The 24,967-nt window shown below is 43.3% G+C and overlaps 1 protein-coding gene across 3 annotated transcripts in view; it reads right to left on the bottom strand.

Moving 5' to 3' along the window:
- LOC115153707 (partitioning defective 3 homolog) overlaps nucleotides 1-24,967 on the bottom strand; it is a 555,114-nt gene that overhangs the window by 371,097 nt on the left and 159,050 nt on the right. For all 3 annotated transcript variants that reach the window (XM_029699308.1, XM_029699315.1, XM_029699317.1), the window contains exon 3: nucleotides 3,712-3,898. In XM_029699308.1, the coding sequence (XP_029555168.1) occupies nucleotides 3,712-3,898 (187 nt within the window). The remainder of the gene's footprint in view (nucleotides 1-3,711; nucleotides 3,899-24,967) is intronic.

Raw genomic sequence — 24,967 nt, 5'->3', positions numbered from 1 at the left:
TTGCTGCTTCGCTCCTCTTAAAGGGACGCAGGCTGCATTCTGCATTCGTCCATCTGTCTGTCCAGCCAATCACACACAAGCATAACAACAGAACACACACGCAAACAGAAAAACACACACACTCCCACCACAAACAATCCACAGAGTCTAATTAGGCTGTGCAGTATATTACTGCTCTATCACAATGGGACCAGGGGATGAGAGTGAAAGTGCAGTCTTAGACGGTAATCAACTCGGCAATTGAGGGCAAACTCTGTAACTTAGTCCCAGAGCTAATTTGTAGCTGGTGTACCACTCATTTAAATGTGTGAGACAGGAAGGGGAGGGAGGACGAGAGACATAAGCGTGGCTTTAGTTCTCTATGGTATACACTGGGTGCATACCAAATAGCACTATTCCTATAGTGCACTACTTTTCAAAAGGAGTGCACTGTATAGGCAGCAGGGTGCAATTCGGGACACATCCAAGGTTTTATAGTGTATCAACTAAAGTGGGATGGGCAACAAACCGATGAGGTATAACAGCACATGACCTTCCTTTACTTTGTCAATAAAACACAATAGTAAAGTGTTCACTTTAAAACAGGATACCTGCTGCTATGACTGTTGGAAGACGGTGTACTATTATTTCAAAATTATGGTTGCAAGGATTGGAAGTTTACACGCACGCATGGACGTGCACACACACACACACACACACACACACACACACACACACACACACACACACACACACACACACCTGTTTCAGTAGGGGGTAAAGAGAGTCCTCCAATACATAATGGCTCATAAAAACCAAGGGAGGGGAGAATCTGCAGTCCCATCGGAGGGCTGTGTACAGTACCAGACCTCCCTGTGAGATAGCATTGTGGAAGCAACAATAACACCACATCACTGGTTCAAAGGAGAGACCCAGTAACATGAGAGGCATCTGTTATGTTGGTGTCTGTCTGAGGTTTGTGTTGGTGTCTGTCTGAGGTTTGTGTTGGTGTCTGTCTGAGGTTTGTGTTGGTGTCTGTCTGAGGTTTGTGTTGGTGTCTGTCTGAGGTTTGTGTTTGTGTCTGATTGAGGTTTGTGTTTGTGTCTGATTGAGGTTTGTGTTGGTGTCTGTTTAAGGTTTGTGTTTGTGTCTGTTTGAGGTTTGCGTTTGAGGTTTATGTTTGTCTGAGGTTTGTGTTTGTTGGGAAAAAAGGAGGGAGAGAGCGATAGACCATGTTTCTATGAAGATATCTGTCTGCAAACACATGCTGATTCCTTTCCTATTGTTATTTCACTTTTCTCTGTTACAATCAGTGGTGATTTTAGCATGTAAATCTTGGTGGGGAAAAACAAAAAAATGGGGGATGCAAGCCAGCAAAGCCACTATACAACACTAAATAACACATTAATTGCACTATAACGGTGACAAACGGTGCCCACCAACTGTTAGGGCCTACATAAAGCTGTCACAACAGCAGAGTCCCAACAGCATTCCCAACACCTTAACACTGCTACACCTGGCTTTCAACGGAGACTTGTCTGGCAGCGAAACAGTTCATTCAGCCTCATTCACTGCCTTTAAAAAAAACATAGCTGATATGTCTGATTTGCTTAAACAAATGTGGTTTCTACTGACAATTGAGATGTACAAACTATGGCATAAGGGGCAATCTGTAACTCCGATTAAGACATTAATGAGCGAGCTAGGACGGACGTAGTCAATATAACTATTTGTTCAGTACTTTTGAAATGTACAGTGACAGAATTCAGAACAAGGGCCGTTCTTACAGTGTACTCCCTGTACAACAAGTCAGAATTGTAGGATAAATAAAGGGGGCATATAAACAGACAATGAAAGCTCCTACAATATTCAATGATTACATTTCTCTAAAACAGGTTATAGGCTACATATGCACCACCAAGTTAGAACAGTAGGCAAAATTAAGTGGTGAAAATAGACCAAATTATTAGGGTGAGGCACATTGAACACCGTTTGGGTCTTTGTGTGTCAAAAAGGATACACGTCATATAACACTATTTGACGCGTTACATAAGCTTTTAATGTGACATGTCAAATAACACAATTATATTATAGAATGTTGTGTGTCCTGAATTTGCACGAGCAAGCCAAGGGCCAACACTACTATCAGTAGCACTGTCAAAGCTGAACAACAAAGTTAGTGAACAAGCACACACTGGCCAGGAACGATGCGTTTACAATACCGCGTTGATGAAAACAGTCCAAATTATCTGGGTCAGGCACATTGGCTACTAACAGGTTACCACACAACATACACTCAATATTACTTTCTTAGCTACAGGATACATATCTCTCTGGCATCCTACATCATTTATGAAGCAGCACAAGACATTTTTGGACTCACGTTGTTGTGATGTGCTTGAACAGGAAAGTGGCGCGGCGGTCCTTCATGGGCAAATTTTCTCATCAAATAGAGAGATGCCAGATTTACGATTCTGAGTTGAACGACCTTTCAAAGCGTATTTTCCCAGTTTGAGCTGTTTATTCCCGACTTCCCAGTTCCAATGCTTGCAGTTAGCCACTGTCACCGATTCCTTACAAACCACTCATTGTTGAATTTGCAATCTCCAAATAGTTGTGTAATGTTTATGTCCAATGGCCGATGAGCACCGATATGTTTTATCTATCATTTCTCTTCATTATTTCTCTTCATATGACAAGGATTAAAAAGGATTTGCCAGTAGACTTGATTCATGATGATGACTGCTAGCTAAGATTGTGAAAGTGAGATGTTAACATGATCAGTCCAATCAAAGCTACTGTACATATAATGTAACTTGATGTAATTTCTGTGGCCATCGACCTTGAGCCTTCTTACAAGGGCACTTGAAATATAACTATATGGCAGGACCTAAAGGGCTGAAATGTTGGATGTCCACCCTTTCTAAGGAATTAAGCTTGGCGATTACGTAAGGTCCCCAAGAGTGACAGAACACTGAGCTAATCATGGCGCAATGCTTGTTTTTTCTGCTGGCCCGCTCACCACCACAGAAAGCCCTGAGCTTGGCTGAAACACCTGCATTTTGGAACTGCCTTACTCAAGAAAACTAAAAAGAGCCCATGTTTGTATGAGGCTTTATTAACTCAATTAATTATATATTTTTTACATTGTTTGCAATGATATGTGACACCTTTAATGCCAAAATAACATGCAAAACAGGCAAGCCCCAAAAACTTGAGCAGCGTGCCATGTATCTAAGTCCAACGTGTAGGAAAGGGTGGAGTTGAGGGATGGACTTAGGGAGGGATGGAGGCAAACTTTATGGTACTGGGTGTCTGTGCCTCTGTGCCTCTGTGTGTGTGTGTGTGTGTGTGTGTGTGTGTGTGTGTGTGTGTGTGTGTGTGTGTGTGTGTGTGTGTGTTGACCCCCAGGTTCAGCTGTCAGTGTTAATCAGAGACCCGGTGTGTTTCTCCCCCATCATCATGCATGATTGAGTGGATGGTGCAGCTACAGTCCCCTGGACGATACCACCTGCCTATCTCGCTCACCGCAAAGCCACTCCCTGGACACAACTCTAACTGAGTCTTAAAAAACTTCACTAAACTATATAAAAACAGATTTATTCAGGGCTGATTGGTCAAGAGTCTGTTTCCTCTCTTCTTTCTTACAGATACATGTTTTCAATAGCTGTGACGCACTAGAGCACTTAATGGCCAAGTGGCAAACTAAAGTACTACTAGTCTGACACTTACTGCTGCGCAGGGCGGAGGGGGTGACCTCTATCTCGCTGCTGGTCTGGTAGGGCTGGAAGGCGGACATGTTGCTGGAGTTGAGCTCTGCGACGGCAGTGAAGGGCTCAGGGCTCTGTGTGCCCGTTGAGCTGGCACTGGTGCCATCGCCTCCATGGTGAGGGTCCTGCTCCTCATACACTGCCACCAGCTGGAGGGAGAGGGGAGAGAGAAAATAGGTTAAATAAGGAGAGAGAGGATAGGTTAGATAAGGAGAGAGCGAGAGAAAGAGAGAGAAGCTGATGCACACACCTCAACAAAAAAAAACACAAACGTATGCTAACTCACTAGCATATGTAAACACATATGCACACACACACCTTTCCACTTACAGTACTGCTAGTTGACTACCCATGTCCATCCACTCAGTGAGCAGCTGTCCTATTTCCATAACGGTGCTGTGTTGCCATGTATTCCTGGTTACTGGGCAGAGAGGCAGAGCACAAAGAGCATCTACATTCCATTATTACCGCATCCTCACACACAGACCATCGCCACAGTGACCTAGCCAACACACTATGCCCAAGACAACAAGGCTCAACTCACAAGCATGGCTTATACTGAGTAGGGTTGTCACGATAACAGAATTTCGACTTCGATACTGGTACCAGTTTGGTATCACGATGCCATCACGATACCAGAGGAAAACAAGAAAGCATATTAGCCAAAGTCAAAGAATGGCACTTGATCCAGACAGATAAATGCAGCTATTGCTATGTTCAATCATTGGGCATCTTTTGAGATCATTATCATTACCTTAAAAAAAATGTACGTCAACATTTTTCAGAGACAGCCATGTATGCACTAATTCATAAATTATACAATCATACAATGGTGGAACCAGCTTCCCCTTGAAGCTAGGACAGCAGAGTCCCTACCCATCTTCCCGAAAACATCTGAAACCCTACCTCTTCAAAAATAATCTTAAATAATCCCACAGCACCCCCCTCGCACCCCGACCCTTCGTGAACTAACACTCACACTACTTTTTTCCCCCCTTACCTCAACTGACTTTGCTGATAGCTACTTAAAAAAAACAGATATACAGTTGAAGTCAGAAGTTTACATACACTTAGGTTTCAGTCATTAAAACTCGTTTTTCAACCACTCCACAAATATCTTGTTAACAAACTACAGTTTTGGGAAGTTGGTTAGGACATCTACTTTGTGCATGACAAGTAATTTTTCCAACAATTGTTTACAGACAAATTATTTCACTTATAATTCACTGTATCACAATTCCAGTGGGTCAGAAGTTTACATACACTAAGTTGACTGTGCCTTGAAGCAGCTTGGAAAATTCCAGAAAATTATGTCATTGCTTCTGATAGGTTAATTGACATAATTTGAGTCAATTGGAGGTGTACCTGTGGATGTATTTCAAGGTCTACCTTCATGCTCAGTGCCTCTTTGCTTGACATCATGGGAAAATCTAAAGAAATCAGCCAATTTCCAAACGCCTGAAGGTACCACGTTCATCTGTACAAACAATAGAACGCAAGTATAAACACCATCGGACCACACAGCCGTCATACCGCTCAGGAAGGAGACGCGTTCTGTCTCCTAGAAATGAACGTACCTTGGTGCAAAAAGTGCAAATAAATCCCAGAACAACAGCAAAGGACCTTGTGAAGATGCTGGAGGAAACAGGTACAAAAGTATCTTTATCCACAGTAAAAACAGTCCTATATCGACATAATCTGAAAGGCAGCTCAGCAAGGAAGAAGCCACTGCTCCAAAACAGTCTTAAAAAAGCCAGACTACGGTTTGCAACTGCACATGGGGACAAAGATCGTACTTTTTGGAGAAATGTCCTTTGGTCTGATGAAACAAAAATAGAACTGTTTTGCCATAATGACCATTGTTATGTTTGGAGAAAAAAGGGGGAGGCTTGCAAGCCGAAGAACAACATCCCAACCATGAAGCACGGGGGTGGCAGCATCATGTTGTGGGGATGCTTTGCTGCAGGAGGGACTGGTGCACTTCACAAAATAGATGGCATCATGAGGCAGGAAAATTGTGTGGATATATTGAAGCACCATCTCAAGACATCAGTCAGGAAGTTAAAGCTTGGTCACAAATGGGTCTTCCAAATGGACAATGACCCCAAGCATACTTCCAAAGTTGTGGCAAAATGGCTTAAGGACAACAAAGTCAAGGTATTCGAGTGGCCATCACAAAGCCTTGACCTCAATCCCACAGAATATTTGTGGGCAGAACTGAAAAAGTGTGTGCGAGCAAGGAGGCCTACAAACTTGACTCAGTTACACCAGATCTGTCAGGAGGAATGGGCCAAAATTCACCCAACTTATTGTGGGAAGCTTGTGGAAGGCTACCTGAAATGTTTGACCCAAGTTAAACAATTTAAAGGCAATGCTACCAAATACTAATTGAGTGTATGTGAACGTCTGACCCAATGGGAAAGTGATGAAAGAAATACAATTTGAAATAAATCATCCCCACTACTATTATTCTTACATTTCACATTCTTAAAATAAAGTGGTGATCCTAACTGACCTAAGACAAGGAATTTTTATGCGGATTAAATGTCAGGAATTGTGAAAAAAAGGAGTTAAAATGTATTTGGCTAAGGTGTATGTAAACTTCCGACTTCAACTGTGTTGTAGCAGGGTGCGTAATTGGCGGCAGAGAAGTCAGGCGCAGGAGAGCAGAACTGGGTAATAACCAGAGATTTATTAAGCAAAACCAACGGCATTCAGAACAACAAGATAAATGGGCACAAAATAACCCGTTGTGCGCTCACGGGGAACGTGCACAAGCACTACAATAAACAATCCCAAACAAAGACATGGGGGGAACAGAGGGTTAAATACACAACAAGTAAATGAGGGAATTGAAACCAGGTGTGTGGAAACACAAGACAAAACAAATGGAAAATGAAAAGTGGATTGACGATGGCGACGCCGACCGCCAAGCGCCGCTCGAACAAAGAGAGGACCCGACTTTGGCGGAAGTCGTGACGTGTATACAGTACCAGTCAAAAGTTTGGACACACCTAGTCATTCTATGGGTTATTCTTTATTTTTACAATTTTCTACATTGTAGAATAATAGTGAAGACATCAAAACTGTGAAATAACATATATGGAATCCTGTAGTAACCAAAAATAAGTGTTAAACATACCAACATTTATTTTAGATTTTACATTCTACAAAGTAGCCACCCATTGCCTTGATGACAGTTTTGCACAGTCTTGGCATTCTCTCAACCAGCTTCACCTGGAATGCAACAGTCTTGAAAGAGTTCCCACATATGCTGAGTACTTGTTGGCTGCTTTTCCTTCACTCTGTGGTCCAACTCATCCCAAACCATCTCAATTGGGTGTAGGTCAGGTGATTGTGGAGACCAGATCATCTGATGCAGCACTCCATCACTCTCCTTCTTGGCCAAATAGCCCTTACACAGCCTGGAGGTGTGTTTTGGGTCATTGTCATGTTGAAAAACAAATGATAGTCCCACTAAGCGCCACCCAGCTGGGATGGCATATCACTGCAGAATGCTCTGGTAGCCATGCTGGTTAAGTGTGCCTTGAATTCTAAATAAATCACTAACAGTGTCACCAGCAAAGCAACCCCACACCATCACACCTCCTCCTCCATGTTTCACGGTGGGAACCACACATGCGGAGATCATCCGTTCATCTGCTCTGCGTCTCACAAAGACACAATGGTTGGAACCAAAAATCTCAAATTTGGACTCATCAGACCAAAGGACAGATTTCCACCGGTATAATGTCCATTGCTCGTGTTTCTTGGCCCAAGCAAGTCTCTTCTTATTATTAGTGTCCTTTAGTAGTGGTTTATTTGCAGCAATTTGACCATGAAGGCCTGATTCATGCAGTCTCCTCTAAACAGTTAATGTTGGGATGTGTGTGTTACTTGAACTTTGTGATTTCTAAGGCTGGTAACTGTAATGAATTTATCATCTGCATCAGAGGTAACTCTGGGTCTTCCTTTCCTGTGGCGGTCCTCATGAGAGCCAGTTTCATTATAGCTCTTGATGGTTTCTGCGACTGCACTTGAAGAAACTTTAAAAGATCTTGTTCCTGATTGACTGACCTTCATGTCTTAAAGCAATGATGGACTGTCGATTCTCTTTGCTTATATGAGCTGTTCTTGCCATAATATCGACTTGGTATTTTACCATATAGGGTTATCTTCTGTATACCAACCCTACCTTGTCACAACACCACTGATTGGCTCAAATGCATTAAGGAAAGAAATTCCACAAATTAACTTTTTACAAGTCACACCTGTTAACTGAAATGCATTCCCGGTGACTACCCCATGAAGCTGGTTGAGAGAATGCCTATAATGTGCAAAGCTGTCATCAAGGCAAAGGGTGGCTCCTTTGAAGAATCTATAAAATATATTTTAACTTGTTTAACACTTCTATTTATGTATTATTTCATAGTGTTGATTTCTTCACTATTACTCTACAATGAAGAAAATAGTAAAAAATAAAGAAAAACTCTTTAATGAGTAGGTGTGTCCAAACTTTTGACTGGTACTGTATATATTTAAATGGTAGATCTTTAGTCTATTGATAAACTGGGCACATCAAAATGTAGCTTAGGCCTATTCACAATACAGGTGAATGCATATGGAATACGAGAGTGTGCATGCACTGAGTTATTGAGCTTGATTTGGCTGATTTCTTGGGGCTACAGATGGTAAACAATCTATTTCCTTTCCATGTGAGAGTTATTGTATTATACTGATCAACAACATTTGCATAGAAGTAGCTTATTTTATAAAAGTGCGCTGTCTCTCTTTAACCAGTAATGACATATTTCATGAAGAAAGAAGGGGGGGGGCAGCACGTCAGAGCCCTATACACACAGAGTCAGTTCACTGAGGCAATACATCATCTTTGGGGGAGAACGATTAAGTGAATTAATAAGGTTTTGGTGGCAATCATCTTTGAAATTAGTATATTTTGCGTTATGGTTTGAATATTGTCACAAACAACGTACGGGCGGGGAATGATGTTGGCTTCAGCTGTAAACTAGCAAGGAAAGTTAGTCTACAAAGCTGGAAGCTAACAGTATCTTCTTGCATTGTAAAATGTTCTAGCCTGTAATGGACATTGTTTTGCGAACAGTAATGAAGTTTCAACATTTCTGTTTCCCTTTTCTGTCTCTGTCACACACTCAAACATGAACACATGGACGCGCACGCGCACACACACACACACACACACACACACACGCAAGCACCAGTGGCGGTTTGTGCTATTTAAGATGAGGGAGGACAATTATATTTTTATGAGCATGGCCTTATTTCTATTACAGCATATTGGATGACTGTCATTCATATTCTATTCACCCAGTTCAATGTAACGTCGACAGGTTTAGGCTACTACATGATACAACATTTTTCCCTATACCATCATGAGGTTGTTACAACCTAGCCTATGAATGAAAGATTATAACATAGGTGCACAGATCAAGAGACATTTCAGTAATCAAGGTGACAGACATTGACACATTCGATAGAGCAATCTTGCCTGCATCGAGCTGATCTAGGGTTTAATCATTAGTCCAACAGTTACATACAAGAGTTTCTATTGGACAAATTCAGCTATGTGTGTGCCCGTTTCGCTCCATTTGCTTCCATTTAAGAAATGTTTTTCAACAGAATCGGTGGAATGATCACATGCTAACACAATTCACTTTCATGTAGGGGTGTGCCGAGTAGTCGGAACAAAACGAGTATCCTAACAGATATGGGCAATTTCCTGGATATGATTATAATCAGAGTATTTTTTGTAATTAACTGTGAAAAAAAGCATCTTTCTCATGTCAGTCAGTCACAGAGTTTCTAAACCATATTGTGCTGTCTTTGAGTCAGTTACGTGCAGTCTAAATAACTCAACTGGCTAGTTTGCCTGTCTGTAAAGAAAAGGGCGGGCTGTACGTTGATCCTGAGTGAAGCTGTATGTCTCTGTTCAGTCGCTTCAAAATTTCACCCGGTTACTTTTCCCCGCATGTTTTCCGTCTGACCATTTAGATTGCTACTGCCTGCTACTATGACAAATCACATGGCAAGGACGTCTGCTATCAAGCTGTCAGTGTGCATAATATCTAACGAGAGGGGTAAGGAAAAAATATTAAACGAATGTACATTCTGACTGAGTGATAGCAAACTTGGCTGACTGCTTCAAATTGAGGACACACAGACACATACACACACACACACACATACACACACACACCTCTCTGTGCACTTCTCCTATTTTCTTTCAGGGAGAACATGCAGGGAGGTATTTTGCCAACATCTATTTAGGCATATTAAAACAATTCAGTTTTTTCCGACTATCAACTGTCAATTTACGATACGATTAAGAATACGAGTATGGCCATGTCGGCACACCATTGCTTTCACAGCAGCCACATACAAAGAGCATGAGTCCTTTGATCGTTGGATGATTCCTTCTCGCATCTACTCCCTCTCACCTTTTCCCTTCGCTTGTGGACCTCAGCGCACAACGCATCAGCTGTCTGTGACTAGGCAAAAAAAACTTTCCAAGCCAAACCTTCATATCATAACCACTAACTTCTACACAAAAGCCTACATCGTTGTCACCATATTAGCTAACGTGAAGGCAAACATAGGTTCTAGAACTAACACGTTAGTAAACCCTCTACAATCATGCAGTTCTGTGTACAGTTAGCAAGTAGTTACACCAGCGGGCCCCGGTGGCACTAAATTAATAAAACCAAAAGCTTACCTTGACTTGGCTATGGATATCCAGTGTTGGATAGCCATTGCCTGCTAGGTAACATAGCATCCCTCTTTGTTTGAGCTGGGTGATTGATTATACTAGCTAGCTGAGGGCCTCCTGAGTGGCGCAGCGGTCTAAGGCACCACATCACAGTGCTTGAGGGGTCACTACAGCCCAGGGTTCGATCCCAGGTTGTGTCACAGCTGGCCATGACACCCATGAGGCGACGCACAATTGGCTCTGCATCGTCCGGGTTAGGGGAGGGTTTGGCCGGCCGGGATTTCCTTGTCCCATTGCACTCTAGCAACTCCATGTGGCAGGCCGGGCGCCTGATGTACAGTGTTTTTTCTGACACATTGGTACGGCTGGCTTCCGGGTTAAGCAAGCAGTGTGTCAAGAAGCATTGCGGCAATGCAGAGGATGCGTGGCTCACGACCTTCACCTATCCCGAGTCCGTACGGGAGTTGCAGCATTGGGACAAGACTATCACGAAAATGGGGAGAAAAAGGGTTAAAAGTACAACAAAAAGAAATGGCTAACTGCATTCACTAGCTAAATGAAAGTAAAAAAAAAATAAAAATCTCACTCTTTGTTTCCCTCTCCTGCAACCCGCCTCACCAATTTTAAAAACAAACAAACAAAAAAAAAGTATTATTTACCTCATCTGAATTCCACAACAGAAGCTAGCCAGAGGTTAGCCATTTTCACTGGCTAACGTTGAAGTTCAGCTAGCCACGGTTAGCCGTCCTCAGCTGTCCATTAGCTCGAAAAGCTATCGCCAGTTTTTGTACAGCGCGACTCAGACCAGAGCATATCGGACCTATTCTCTCTCCTTTCCCCGATTTCTACCGCAGGCTCTGGACATTTACACCTGGATCTTGCAGCTAACTAGCTGCTACCTGAGTGACTATTGGCAACGTCGGTAACAGAATTAACACACATTATTGCGGAGCTGGCCAGCTAGCCAGCTGAGGAGTTCCGTCAGCCACTCGTGGGCTGTTCCTGAGCTAGCCAGCTGAAGTGTCTCCTGGGCTACAACTCACCTATCCTGACCCGTTTTACTGCCGATGCGGAGCCCCATCGGGTCTTCACGACTGGACCACCGATGTTATCTGCCCGAGGGAGTTATCCAACTGGCCCCTCCGTCGCGACGTAACCTGATCGCCCATCTGCGGCCGGCTAATCGTTAGCTGTCTTTTCGGCTGCGATCTGAATAGGTCTATCGGACACTTTTCTTGGGCCACTATAACTAACTATTTTGCCAACTTGGACAGGTCCCCCCTTCCACACGGAACCCCACTAACCCACAGACGGAAACGCACGAGGTGGCTAAAAACAGACCTCCCTCCCATCTTCCACCAGCTTGCTACCTATGGCCCGGCTAGCTGTCTGAATCTCACTGGACCCTCTGATCACTCGGCTAAGCATGCCTCTCCTTAATGTCAATATGCCTTGTCCATTGCTGTTCTGGTTAGTGTTTATTGGCTTATTTCACTGTAGAGCCTCTAGCCTTGCTCATTATACCTTATCCAACCTCTCAGTTCCTCCACCCACACATGCTATGACATCTTCTGGTTTCAATGATGTTTCTAGAGACAATATCTCTCTCATAATCACTAAATGCCTAGGTTTACCTCCTCTGTACTCACATCCCACCATACCTTTGTCTGTACATTATACCTTGAAGCTATTTTATCGCCCCCAGAAACCTGCTCCTTTTTCTCTCTATTCTGGATGTCACAGACGACCAATTCTTATAGCTTTTAGCCGTACCCTCATACTTATTCTTCTCTGCTCCTCTGGGGATGTAGAGGTGAATCCAGGCCCTGCAGTGCCTGGCTCCACTCCTACTCCCCAGGCGCTCTCTTTTGATGACTTCTGTAACCGTAATAGCCTTGGTTTCATGCATGTTAACATTAGAAGCCTCCTCCCTAAGTTTGTTTTATTCACTGCTTTAGCACACTCTGCCAACCCGGATGTCCTAGCTGTGTCTGAATCTTGGCTTAGGAAGTCCACCAAAAACTGTGAAATCATCATCCCTAACTACAACGTTTTCAGACAAGATAGAACGACCAAAGGGGGCGGTGTTGCAATCTACTGCAGAGATAGCCTGCAGAGTTCTGTCCTGCTATCCAGGTCTGTCCCCAAACAATTTGAACTTCTACTTCTAAAAATCCATCTCTCCAAAAACAAGTCTCTCACCGTTGCCGCCTGCTATAGACCCCCCTCGGCCCCTAGCTGTGCTCTGGACACCATATGTGAACTGATTGCCCCCCATCTATCTTCAGAGCTCGTGCTACTAGGCGACCTAAACTGGGACATGCTTAACACCCCAGCCATTCTACAATCCAAGCTTGATGCCCTCAATCTCACACAAATTATTAATGAACCCACCAGGTACAACCCCAAAGCCGCAAACTCTGGCACCCTCATAGATATCATCCTAACCAATGTGCCCTCTAATTACACCTCTGCTGTTTTCAACCAAGATCTCAGCGATCACTGCCTCATTGCCTGCACCCGTAATGGGTCAGCGGTCAAACGACCTCCACTCATCACTGTCAAACGCTCCCTGAAACATTTCAACGAGCAAGCCTTTCTAATCGACCTGGCCCTGGTATCCTGGAAGGATATTGACCTCATCCCGTCAGTAGAGGATGCCTGGTTATATTTTAAAAATGTCTTCCTCTCCATCTTAAATAAGCATGCCCCTTTCAAGAAATTTAGAACCAGGAACAGATATAGCCCTTGGTTCTCCCCAGACCTGACTGCCCTTAACCAACACAAAAATATCCTGTGGCGTTCTGCATTAGCATCGAACTGCCCCCGCGATATGCAACTTTTTAGGGAAGTTAGAAACCAATACACACAGGCAGTTAGAAACGCCAAGGCTAGCTTTTTCAAACAAAAATTTGCTTCGTGCAACTCCAACTCTAAAAAGTTCTGGGACATTGTAAAGTCCATGGAGAATAAGAACACCTCCTCCCAACTGCCCACTGCACTGAGGATAGGAAACTCTGTCACCACCGATAAGCCCACTATAATTGAGAATTTCAATAAGCATTTTTCTACGGCTGGCCATGCTTTCCACCTAACTACCCCTACTGCATTCAACAGCACTGCACCCCCCACAGCTACTCGCCCAAACCTCCCCCATTTCTCCTTCTCCCAAATCCATTCAGCTGATGTTCTGAAAGAGCTGCAAAATCTGGACCCCTACAAATCAGCTGGGCTTGACAATCTGGACCCTTTCTTTCTAAAATTATCTGCCGAAATTATTGCAACCCCTATTACTAGCCTGTTCAACCTCTCTTTCGTGTCGTCTGAGATTCCCATAGATTGGAAAGCAGCTGCTGTCATCCCCCTCTTCAAAGGAGGTGACACTCTTGACCCAAATTGCTACAGACCTATATCCATCCTACCCTGCCTTTCTAAGGTCTTCGAAAGCCAAGTCAACAAACAGATTACCGACTATTTCGAATCCCACCGCACCCTCTCCGCTATGCAATCTGGTTTCAGAGCTGGTCATGGGTGCACCTCAGCCACGCTCAAGGTCCTAAACGACATCGTAACCGCCATCGATAAGAAACAATACTGTGCTGCCGTATTCATTGACCTGGCCAAAGCTTTTGACTCTGTTAATCACCACATCCTCATCAGCAGACTTAGTAGCCTTGGTTTCTCAAACAATTGCGTCGCCTGGTTCACCAACTACTTCTCTGACAGAGTTCAGTGTGTCAAATCGGAGGGCCTACTGTCTGGACCTCTGGCAGTCTCTATGGGGGTACCACAGGGTTCAATTCTTGGGCCAACTCTTTTCTCTGTATACATAAATGATGTCGCTCTTGCTGCTGGTGAATCTCTGATCCACCTCTACGCAGACGACACCATTCTGTATACTTCTGGCCCTTCTTTGGACACTGTGTTAACAACCCTCCAGACGAGCTTCAATGCCATTCAACTCTCCTTCCGTGGCCTCCAACTGCTCCTAAACACAAGTAAAACTAAATGCATACTCTTCAACTGATCGCTGCCTGCACCTGCCCGCCCATCCAGCATAACTTCTCTGGAGGGTTCTAACTTAGAATTTGTGGACAACTACAAATACCTAGGTGTCTGGTTAGACTGTAAACTCTCCTTCCAGACTCACATCAATCATCTCCAATCCAAAGTGAAATCTAGAATTGGCTTCCTATTTCGCAACAAAGCATCCTTCACTCATGCTGCCAAACATACCCTCGTAAAACTGACCATCCTACCAATCCTCGACTTCGGCGATGTCCTTTACAAAATAGCCTCCAATACCCTACTCAACAAGCTGGATGCAGTCTATCACAGTGCCATCCGTTTTGTCACCAAAGCCCCATATACAACCCACCACTGCGATCTGTATGCTCTCGTTGGCTGGCCTTCACTTCATAATCGTCGCCAAACACATTGGCTCCAGGTCATCTACAAGACCCTGCTAGGTAAAGTCCCCCCTTATCTCCGCTCACTGGTCACCATAGCAGCACCCACCTGTAGCACGCGCTCCAGCAGGTATATATCTCTGGTCACCCCTAAAGCCAACTCCTCCTTTGGTCGTCTCTCCTTCCAGTTCTCTGCTGCCAACGACTGGAACGAACTACAAAAATCTCTGAAATTGGAAACACTTATCTCCCTCACTAGCTTTAAGCACCAGCTGTCAGAGCAGCTCACAGATCACTGCACCTGTACATAGCCCATCTATAATTTAGCCCAAACTACTACCTCTTCCCCTACTGTATTTATTTATTTTGCTCCTTTGCACCATATTATTTATATTTGAACTTTGAACTTTCTTCAAACTACAAATCTACCATTCCATTGTTTTTCTTGCTATACTTTATTTATTTTGCCACCATGGCATTTTTTTTTTGCTCTTACCTCCCTTATCTCACATCATTTGCTCACATTGTATATAGTCTTATTTATTTTTTTTCTACTGTATTATTGACTGTATGTTGTTTACTCCATGTGTAACTCTGTGTTGTTGTATGTTGTCGAACTGCTTTGCTTTATCTTGGCCAGGTCGCAATTGTAAATGAGAACTTGTTCTCAACTTGCCTACCTGGTTAAATAAAGGTGAAACAAAAAAAACAGTGAAGAGGCAACTCCGGGATGCTGGCCTTAGACTGGTCAATAAAAAGAAACGATTAAGATGGCCAAAATAACACAGACAATGGACAGAGGAAGATTGAAAAAAAGTGTTATGGACTGACAAATCTAAATTTGAGGTGTTCGGATCACAAAGAAGAGCATTCATGAGATGCAGAAAAAATGAAAAGATGCTGGAGGAGTGCTTGACGCCATTTGTCAAGCATGGTGGAGGCAATGTGATGGTCTGGGGGTGCTTTGGTTGTGGTAAAGTGGGAGATTTGTACAGGGTAAAAGGGATCTTGAAGAAGGAAGGCTATCACTCCATTTTGCAACGCCTTGCCATACCATGTGGACGGCGCTTAATTTGAGCCAATTTCCTCCTACAACAGGACAATGACCCAAAGCACAGCTCCAAACTATGCAATAACTATTTAGGGAAGAAGCAGTCAGCTGGTATTCTGTCTATAATGGAGTGGCCAGCACAGTCACCAGATCTCAACCCTATTGAGCTGTTGTGGGAGCAGCTTGACCATATGGTATGTAAGAAGTACCCATCAAGCGAATCCAACTTGTGGGAGGTGCTTCAGGAAGCATGGGGTGAAATATCTTCAGATTACCTCAACAAATTGACAACTAGAATGCCAAAGGTCTGCAAGGCTGTAACTGCTGCAAATGGAGGATTCTTTGATGAAAGTAAAGTTGGAAAGACACAATTATGATTTCAATTAAAAATTGTTATTTATAAACTTGTCAACGTCTTGACTATAATTCCTATTCCTTTTGTAACTCATTTCATGTATGTTTTCATGGAAAACAAGGACATTTCTAAGTGACCCCAGAACTTTTGAATGATAGTATATGTAAATGTGATCAGTTTTTTATTTGTAATAAATTTGCAAAAATGTATAAAAACCGTTTTTTGCTTTGTATATTGTAGCTGTCCTCCGGCTACACCATGGTGCTACCCTACAGAACGCTGTTGAGGCTACTGTAGACCTTCATTGCAAAATAGTGTGTTATCATCAATTATTTGGTGACGTGAATATATTTAGTATAGTTTTATTTAAAAAGATAGCCTTTTTAATGTTTCACTATTTTTATGACTTCGTCATAAAAATAGGTCCTCCCCTTCCTCCTCTGAGGAGCCTACACTGGCAAACGCACAAACATATTTGGTTGTGAGGATAAGGAAGGAAAACTGGCATGCTCAGAGATGCCTGACTCCCTGCCAGTCAGCACTGGTCTGTTGGAGCTATGGCAGAGAACGAGAAGAGAGAATAGAAATTGAGACAGGGAGAGCGAGAGAGACAGAGAGGGAGAAATAGCCAGAAATAGAGAGATAAAGATAGAGAAAAAGAGAGAGACAGAGAAAAACTAGAATAGAGATCGCGACAGAGAGTGTCAGAGACAGAGAGAGAGGAGACGAGAGATGATCGATACGAGAGAGAGAGAAAGAAAGAGAATTGTAGATTGGAAGGCTGGATGCTGCTTCTGCCAAGAGGTTTTCAATGGGATGTGTTTGGCTGTTCTGTTCATCACACAACTACAGCTAATCAACCAATTCTTATAAGAAGATTAGCCTCCCGCTCCCATGTATTATACTTAGCCTACACTCTGAAGGCTGTAGCAAGGAGCTCATGTCAATCCTAGTCTAATGCTATTGAACAATAGCATCTACACTACACCAACGTAAATCTCCCCTTGCTTTGGCCAAAGATTTAGGCAGTATCTTTTCTATAGGGCAAGGATGTGGAAAGCTATAACACAGGAAATATCAGACACGGTCAAATACAACAGATTTTGTGTAAATTCCTTGGAATTTGTCTGTAGGTTAAAATAGCTCAAGTATTTTTGCACGTGTTGGCTTATTTTCTTGCCTGTTTGCAAGTAAGTCGGCATACAAACACGTTTCAGAGCTTTGTTTCTTATTTGAATTTGATTCAGTATGTGTGTGTGCGTATGTGTGTGTGTGTGTGTGTGTATGCTTACTGTATCCATGTGTGTGTGTGTGTGTGTGTCTATCAGTGTGTACTGTATGAATGCGTATGTGTGTGTGTGTGTGTGTGTGTGTGTGTGTGTGTGTGTGTGTGTGTGTGTGTGTGTGTGTGTCTATCAATGTGTACTGTATGAATGAGTATGTGTGTGTGTGTGTGTGTGTGTGTGTGTGTGTGTCTATCAGTGTGTACTGTATGAATGAGTATGTGTGTGTGTGTGTGTGTGCGCTCCAGTATGGTTTATCATTAGCATAACTCACACTGACATCTCTCATGTTCTCTTTACACAATTAAAGCAGATTGCATTTATTCCCAAAGCCTCCTTATCTGTCATGCTGACACGACACGCTCGTCATCACAGAAACACTAACTCGGTGTGTAAACGCTTCACGCTGATGTTATTTAGGCCTCCGCACTGCACAGTTCACTGTAATCGCTTTTCGTCTCAGACGCAGAAATTACACCCAAAGAGTTGTGGGGTTATTGCACATTCCTACATTCGCTCGACACACACACATGCACACCACACACGCACTTGCGAGAAGCAATCGGGGGTGATGAAAGAGGCACCCTGTTGCAAAATGAGAATCCTTTTATATTAAAATCAGACACTTTGAAGTGGAATTTACTTGACGTTCCGTTTATTGCCAGGCTTCACGGTGATACGTGTGGTAGTGTTATGGCAGCGCTCTTCTGCTTTTTTGTTCAATATGCACATATTAAACCAGCCGACAAGGAAGTATTGGTGAGTACATGTTCCTAAACGGTTTTCTTTCCTTAGCCATTTAAAGAACTAAGTTATCCCGCATAGGTTGATAGACCTTTTGAACGCTATGTGTAGTGACAGTGTTCGAATTCAAACCAAGTTGCAATGGGACTAGAGACGCAATGTGCCAAGGAGTAGAGAGGGAATGGGCCTTCACTCCAGACATACAGTATTTACAGTTCAATTGTACTTGAATCATTAATGACAAAGTAATCAGCCCTCATTCATTTGTGGGTCGGAGTAGTTAGTACAACTCCTTGAAAAACTTGCCAGCTGGCCGTTTGAAGGCATTTAGAGGGAGTGAAAAACTCGTGTTGTCGGGCCTCCCTCCACTAAACATGATTCATTTTTAAATACCCATCCACTTATGATGTGCACTTTGCAGGGCCTTGCCTCCTCTCTCCACCCACTCCAGAGCCCTTTCCAACGCACCGCACAGCGCTAGCTAACCACCACACACATACGTACATCACCCCACTCATAATCAAATGGACCAGCATTTATCAATCATGCAATATTTATGTGCTCGTGAAAGGCCCCGTTTTGCCCTAAATCGACTGGAGCCATGAATAGTTAGTAAGAGGAGAGAAATAAAGAAAGAATCAGAAATAAAATATGCATGGGAGCGGCTTTCACAGAGATGCAGTCCAGCCGACAGGGAGGAGATTGCAGACTCCTTAGACAAAACCCGTATTCTGAGATCAGCCATCTAAAACCACTTATTGGAGCTCTGTTTGTCTGAAGAGTTTTCTCAAGAATCTCAAAAGGGGCGCAGGGTTGCCAAATTGTGAGATAGAGTCCCTCCAAAAAACTCTCTCCTCTCTTTCCTCTCCCCTCCTACATCTCTCTGTGTGGGTATGAGAGGACACCCTTACCCAGAGAGGAGACAGCCAGCACTGACTGCGTCAGACAAACACTTCTCCCTGTCTGACAATTCGACAAGGCCACTTGGACGTGGACAGATTTTCAATTTTCAAATCTCTGGCCATTATACGTCAAGATCCGCAAGTTCACCAAAGAGGGTCCAAGTTTTAGAGACGCATCCCGAAACATTCAGTGGCGCCACAGCTTCGCTAATTGTGGAGAAGCATGGCGGCCACGTTTGAGCTTTCAGAGGGAGAGAAAGTTTCTTGACAATGAACTTTGGAGGTCAAAAAGCTTATTCCAAGTGGATCTCTGCCTGCAGCCTCACCTGAGAGTGGAGGAGGTGGAGAAGGAGGAAGTGTGGAGCTCCCTCCTCCTTGGAGAGAATTAATGCCTTCTCTTCCTGCAGAGAGCAACAACAATGGAGCTATAAACCCATGAGTCTATCTCACCCACACCCTCTGCCTCTCCATTGATATCTCACTAGTCCTCAGTGAGAGAGACGGGAGAGGGTGAGCCGTTGATATACAGGGGAAGATGGTGAGAGGAGGTTGGAGAGAGTGAGAGGAGTTAGAGAGAGAGAGAGAAAGAGGATATTGAGAACGAATCTCTCAGATGCCTTTCATGTTCTTCCCCTTTGATCTGGGGTTGGCATGGGCAGGAAGGGGGTGAGGGAGGGGCAGTGGGGGGTCGCTGTATCTGAGGAGAGGGGATGAGGGGCTGGTTTGACAACCGACTCCCCCCTTCCTCTTCCAGTTAAGCACCTAGCACTCTGACACTCCACACATCCCTGTGATCTACCCAGAGCTTGGGCATGAAGACTGGCACCTACAGAAAGATCCATCAAGGCCTCTGCTGTGCTTGTGAGCATGGGTAACAGTATGAGACAACGGTGGCCATTAGTCAGCTAGTAAGCCTTTTGAGCCCCCTCCTGTTGTCACTATAGGCATGTAATACTAGTGGTGAAGAGGCCCAAAATGAATGGGCATGCACACACCTAATACCAGTGCTGAGATGCCCAGACAGGAGCTAGACTACTACACTAATCCACATTGATCAGCAGTAATTCTCCTTAAATTCGCACCTTAACGGGAAGGACAGCAAACAAGATAAAACGGGCAGTAAATCTAGCCGCTACACCTCCAATTACAGAGCAGAACTAAAGTGGTCTAACCACATGTACACCTGCTTAAAATATTTATTACCAGAGAAAATACATCCCCCCTGCTCGGAGGCAAGATTACGTTTCCCCCCAATCCAAATGTCAATTTTAGGATGACTAATGATGTATGATATGTGGTATGGGAAATTTGTGCTATAACAACATTGTCTGTCTGTCTGTCTGTCTGTCTGTCTGTCTGTCTGTCTGTCTGTCTGTCTGTCTGTCTGTCTGTCTGTGAGAGAGAGAGAGAGAGAGAGAGCCTACCCTCACCCCTAGTCTGAGGCAGTGAATTGGACACACTCTCATCCAGAAAGGTATTTAATTGCTTTGGCAAACGGGCGGTCAAACTTTCAGGCTGTCCCCTTCATTTTAGGGACAAATTGCTCCAGTTGGTATTTAACTGAAGTGAATCCCTTTCCTGTCTAAAGCCTGTTTTCTACACTGCTCTGGGCCAAAACATAACTACATGGAGACAAACCTTGCACGCACACACGCACGCACGCACGCACGCACGCACGCACGCACGCACACACACACACACACACACACACACACACACACACACACACACACACACACAAGCATATAGAATTGGATAGCATCATGTTTTGGCTGCTAGCTAATGCTAAGCTTTCCGAATCATCTGGTGAAGCCAATAGCTACACCGAACAAAAATATAAACACAACAAGCAACAATTTCAAAGATTTTATTGAGTTACAGTTCAAATAACAAAATCAGTCAATCAAAATTAATTCATTAGGCCCTAATCTATGGATTTCACGACTGGGAATATAGATATGCATCTGTTGGTGACAGATACCTTAAAAAGATAAGGTAGGGGCGTGGATCAGAAAACCAGTCAGTATCTGGTATGACCACCATTTGCCTCATACAGCACGACATCTCCTTCGCATAGAGTTGATCAGGCTGATGATTGTGGCCTGAGGAATGTTGTCCCATTCCTCTTTAATGGCTGTGCGAAGTAGCTGGATATTGGCGGGGAATGGAATACCCTGTCGTCCACGTCAATCCAGAGCATCCCAAACATGCTCAATGTCAGCTCCTTAATATGCCACACCCGTCAGGTGGATGGAAGAATTGTCAAAGACTCCAGTCACCCAAGTCATAGACTGTTCTCTCTGCTACCAAACGGCAAGCGGTACAGGAGCGCCAAGTCTAGGTCCAAAAGGCTCCTTAACAGCTTCCATAAGACTGCTGAACAATTAATCAATTGGCCACCCGGACTATTTGCATTGACACACCCCCCCCCACCACTCACCCCCTTTATTTTACACTGCTGCTACTCGCTGTTTATTATTTATGCATAGTCACTTTACCCCTACCTACATATTCAAATAACCTCAATTACCTTAACTAACCTGTACCCCAGCACATTGACTCGGTACCGGTACCCCCTGTATATAGCCTCGTTATTTTATTGTGTTACTTTTTTTAACTTTATTTAGTAAATATTTTCTTAACTCTATTTCCTTCACTGCATTGTTGGTTAAGGGCTTGTAAGTAAGCATTTCACAGTAAGGTTGTATTCGGCACATGACAAATACAATTTTATTTTATTGATTTGATTATCTTGGCAAATAAGAAATGCTCACTAACAGGGATGTAAACAAATTTATGCACAAAATTTGAGAGAAATAAGCTTTTTGGCGAATGGAACATTTCTGGGATTTTTTATTTCAGCTCATGAAACATGGAACCAACACTTTACATGTTGCGTTTATATTGTTGTTACGTGTAAAAAGATAAAACTGCATTTAGGCCTATAGTACTGTACATAGCCAATCATAGACAATGAACACCATTATCCAATTCTCTCTGTTGTTCTCTCTGAAGGACCATTTAAACGCAACCACATTCCTGTAGATGGAAATATTTCTCAGGATTAATGAAGAATGATTTTCTCTACTGAGGTCGATAACTTCAACACAATAATCCCTTTCAGGACATGATTCCATTCAAACTGCTCGTCTTTCCTTTACGCTGATAGGAAGTGAAGATTTTAATGGGAATAGAGACATCAAAGACTCATTCTTTGAACAATCCAAATTAAAAGGGTGAAAGTTGAGAAAAAACATGAACCAGTTTATTTAGAGACCTGATCCAATATCAATATGTGTTGTCTGTCAGGCAGCAGCGAGGAGAACAGGATCAAGTAACCACAGGAAGCAGTAATAACCACAGTAAATCGGGTTATGTTGTTGTTTTGAAGTGTCTTGTGAAACGATGCATGTATGGTGTGTCCCAAATGACACCCTCTTTCCTGTTTAGTGCACTACTTTTAGGGCTACAATAAGGCTCTGGTCAAAAGTAGTGCACTACATTGGGGAAAGGGCGCCATTCGGGACACAGACTATGTCTATTTGTCAGTCCTTAACCAGACAAGCACAAAACACACCCAGAGGCTCCAACAGCTGAGAAGATTGTTTTCCTAAGGCCGTATTCACATCCTGCACTCGAAATGACAACCTATTTTCATATCATGCACTACTTTTGACCATTGCCCATAGTGCTCTGGTCAAATGTAGTGCACTAATTTAGGAAATAGGGTGCCATTTGAGACACAACTGTGGTTTTATAACCATGGGTGTTTTTATATGGAAACGTACTTGAAACTCAAAAACTCACAAACAGTGCATCCATTCCATTCATATTCAATCTAGGCCTCAAAACGAATCACGCAAGTAGATTCCACTTCCCGGGTTGCCACGGGCGATCGATTTGATGGCCTCGTAATCGATGGGGTTTCCGTGGGAATTCCTGGACCAATTGGAACACAGCGTCATCATCAGAGAGCATATGGTGTGCTGGTCATGAGTAATAACATGGTGGCAGTTTTTCTATCACAGGCTACTGCAACAGGTTAGTACGAGTCAGGATTCAATTGAGTACCTAGAACTCTGGGGCTGTCTGCCACTTAAATCTCTTAGTTCTCCCTCTCTCTTTCTGCCTCTTTAGCTCTGCCTCTCTCTACCTCCCTCTCTTCTGTCTACCTCAATCCTTCTATCCATCCCCATCAATCTACTTGTGATATGTTTTGAGGTGGGACATCAACATTAGACCTAAAACAGCCCAGTATAGAATCACGAAGACATGGAGAGTAAATAGTACATTGAACATACACTTTCCCTTCCTTATAAATGAATCAGTGATTGGTTCTCCAAAGGCACTGGGTCTGTCCCAGCGCTACTGCAGTGCCCTTAGCCACACAGAGGATTCATAAATGTTTCATACAGGGAAGTGTGGGAGGAAAAGAAAGTGTGGGAGCGCCAATGTTTCAGCTTGTATAACTGTGAGATGGGACCTGAGGGATTCAGGCATGGTGTGTGGTGGTCAGGATGAAGTAGGAGAGGGACTGCCACCTAGTCTGCATGACATTAACATCTAATGAATGGGAATGCACCAATCCTCCTCTCCTACTTATCTCCCAAACTTTATACGGTCCCGGACGGTGTCTCTGTGTGCATCAACCCCCCCATCCATCCATTATTCAACCCATCTACAGTGTGTATACATCCATCCATTATTCAACCCATCTACAGTGTCTATCCATCCATCCATCCATCCATCCATCCATCCATTATTCAACCCATCTACAGTGTCTATACATCCATCCATTATTCAACCCATCTACAGTGTCTATACATCCATCCATTATTCAACCCATCTACAGTGTCTATACATCCATCCATTATTCAACCCATCTACAGTGTCTATACATCCATCCATCTATCATTCAACCCATCTACAGTGTCTATACATCCATCCATCCATTATTCAACCCATCTACAGTGTCTATACATCCATCCATCTATCATTCAACCCATCTACAGTGTCTATACATCCATCCATCCATTATTCAACTAATCTACAGTGTCTATACATCCATCCATTATTCAACCCATCTACAGTGTCTATACATCCATCCATCCATCCATCCATCATTCAACCCATCTACAGTGTCTATACATCCATCCATTATTCAACCCATCTACAGTGTCTATACATCCATCCATTATTCAACCCATCTACAGTGTCTATACATCCATCCATCCATCTATCATTCAACCCATCTACAGTGTCTATACATCCATCCATTATTCAACCCATCTACAGTGTCTATACATCCATCCATCCATTATTCAACCCATCTACAGTGTCTATACATCCATCCATTATTCAACTCATCTACAGTGTCTATACATCCATCCATTATTCAACCCATCTACAGTGTCTATACATCCATCCATCCATTATTCAACCCATCTACAGTGTCTATACATCCATCCATTATTCAACTCATCTACAGTGTCTATACATCCATCCATTATTCAACCCATCTACAGTGTCTATACATCCATCCATTATTCAACCCATCTACAGTGTCTATACATCCGTCCATCCATCCATTATTCAACCCATCTACAGTGTCTATACATCCATCCATTATTCAACTCATCAACAGTGTCTATACATCCATCTCGCCATCAAAAAGTTGGACACTTTCAGAGAGAAAAGAACATGGCAATGAAGCCATCTATCTAAAAAGG

The sequence above is a fragment of the Salmo trutta genome, chromosome 2 (genome assembly GCF_901001165.1).
Source record: "Salmo trutta chromosome 2, fSalTru1.1, whole genome shotgun sequence".
NCBI classification, from domain to species: Eukaryota; Metazoa; Chordata; class Actinopteri; order Salmoniformes; family Salmonidae; genus Salmo; species Salmo trutta.
Note: the sequence above shows the minus strand (reverse complement) of the source record. Positions and strands in the feature narration are given on the sequence as shown.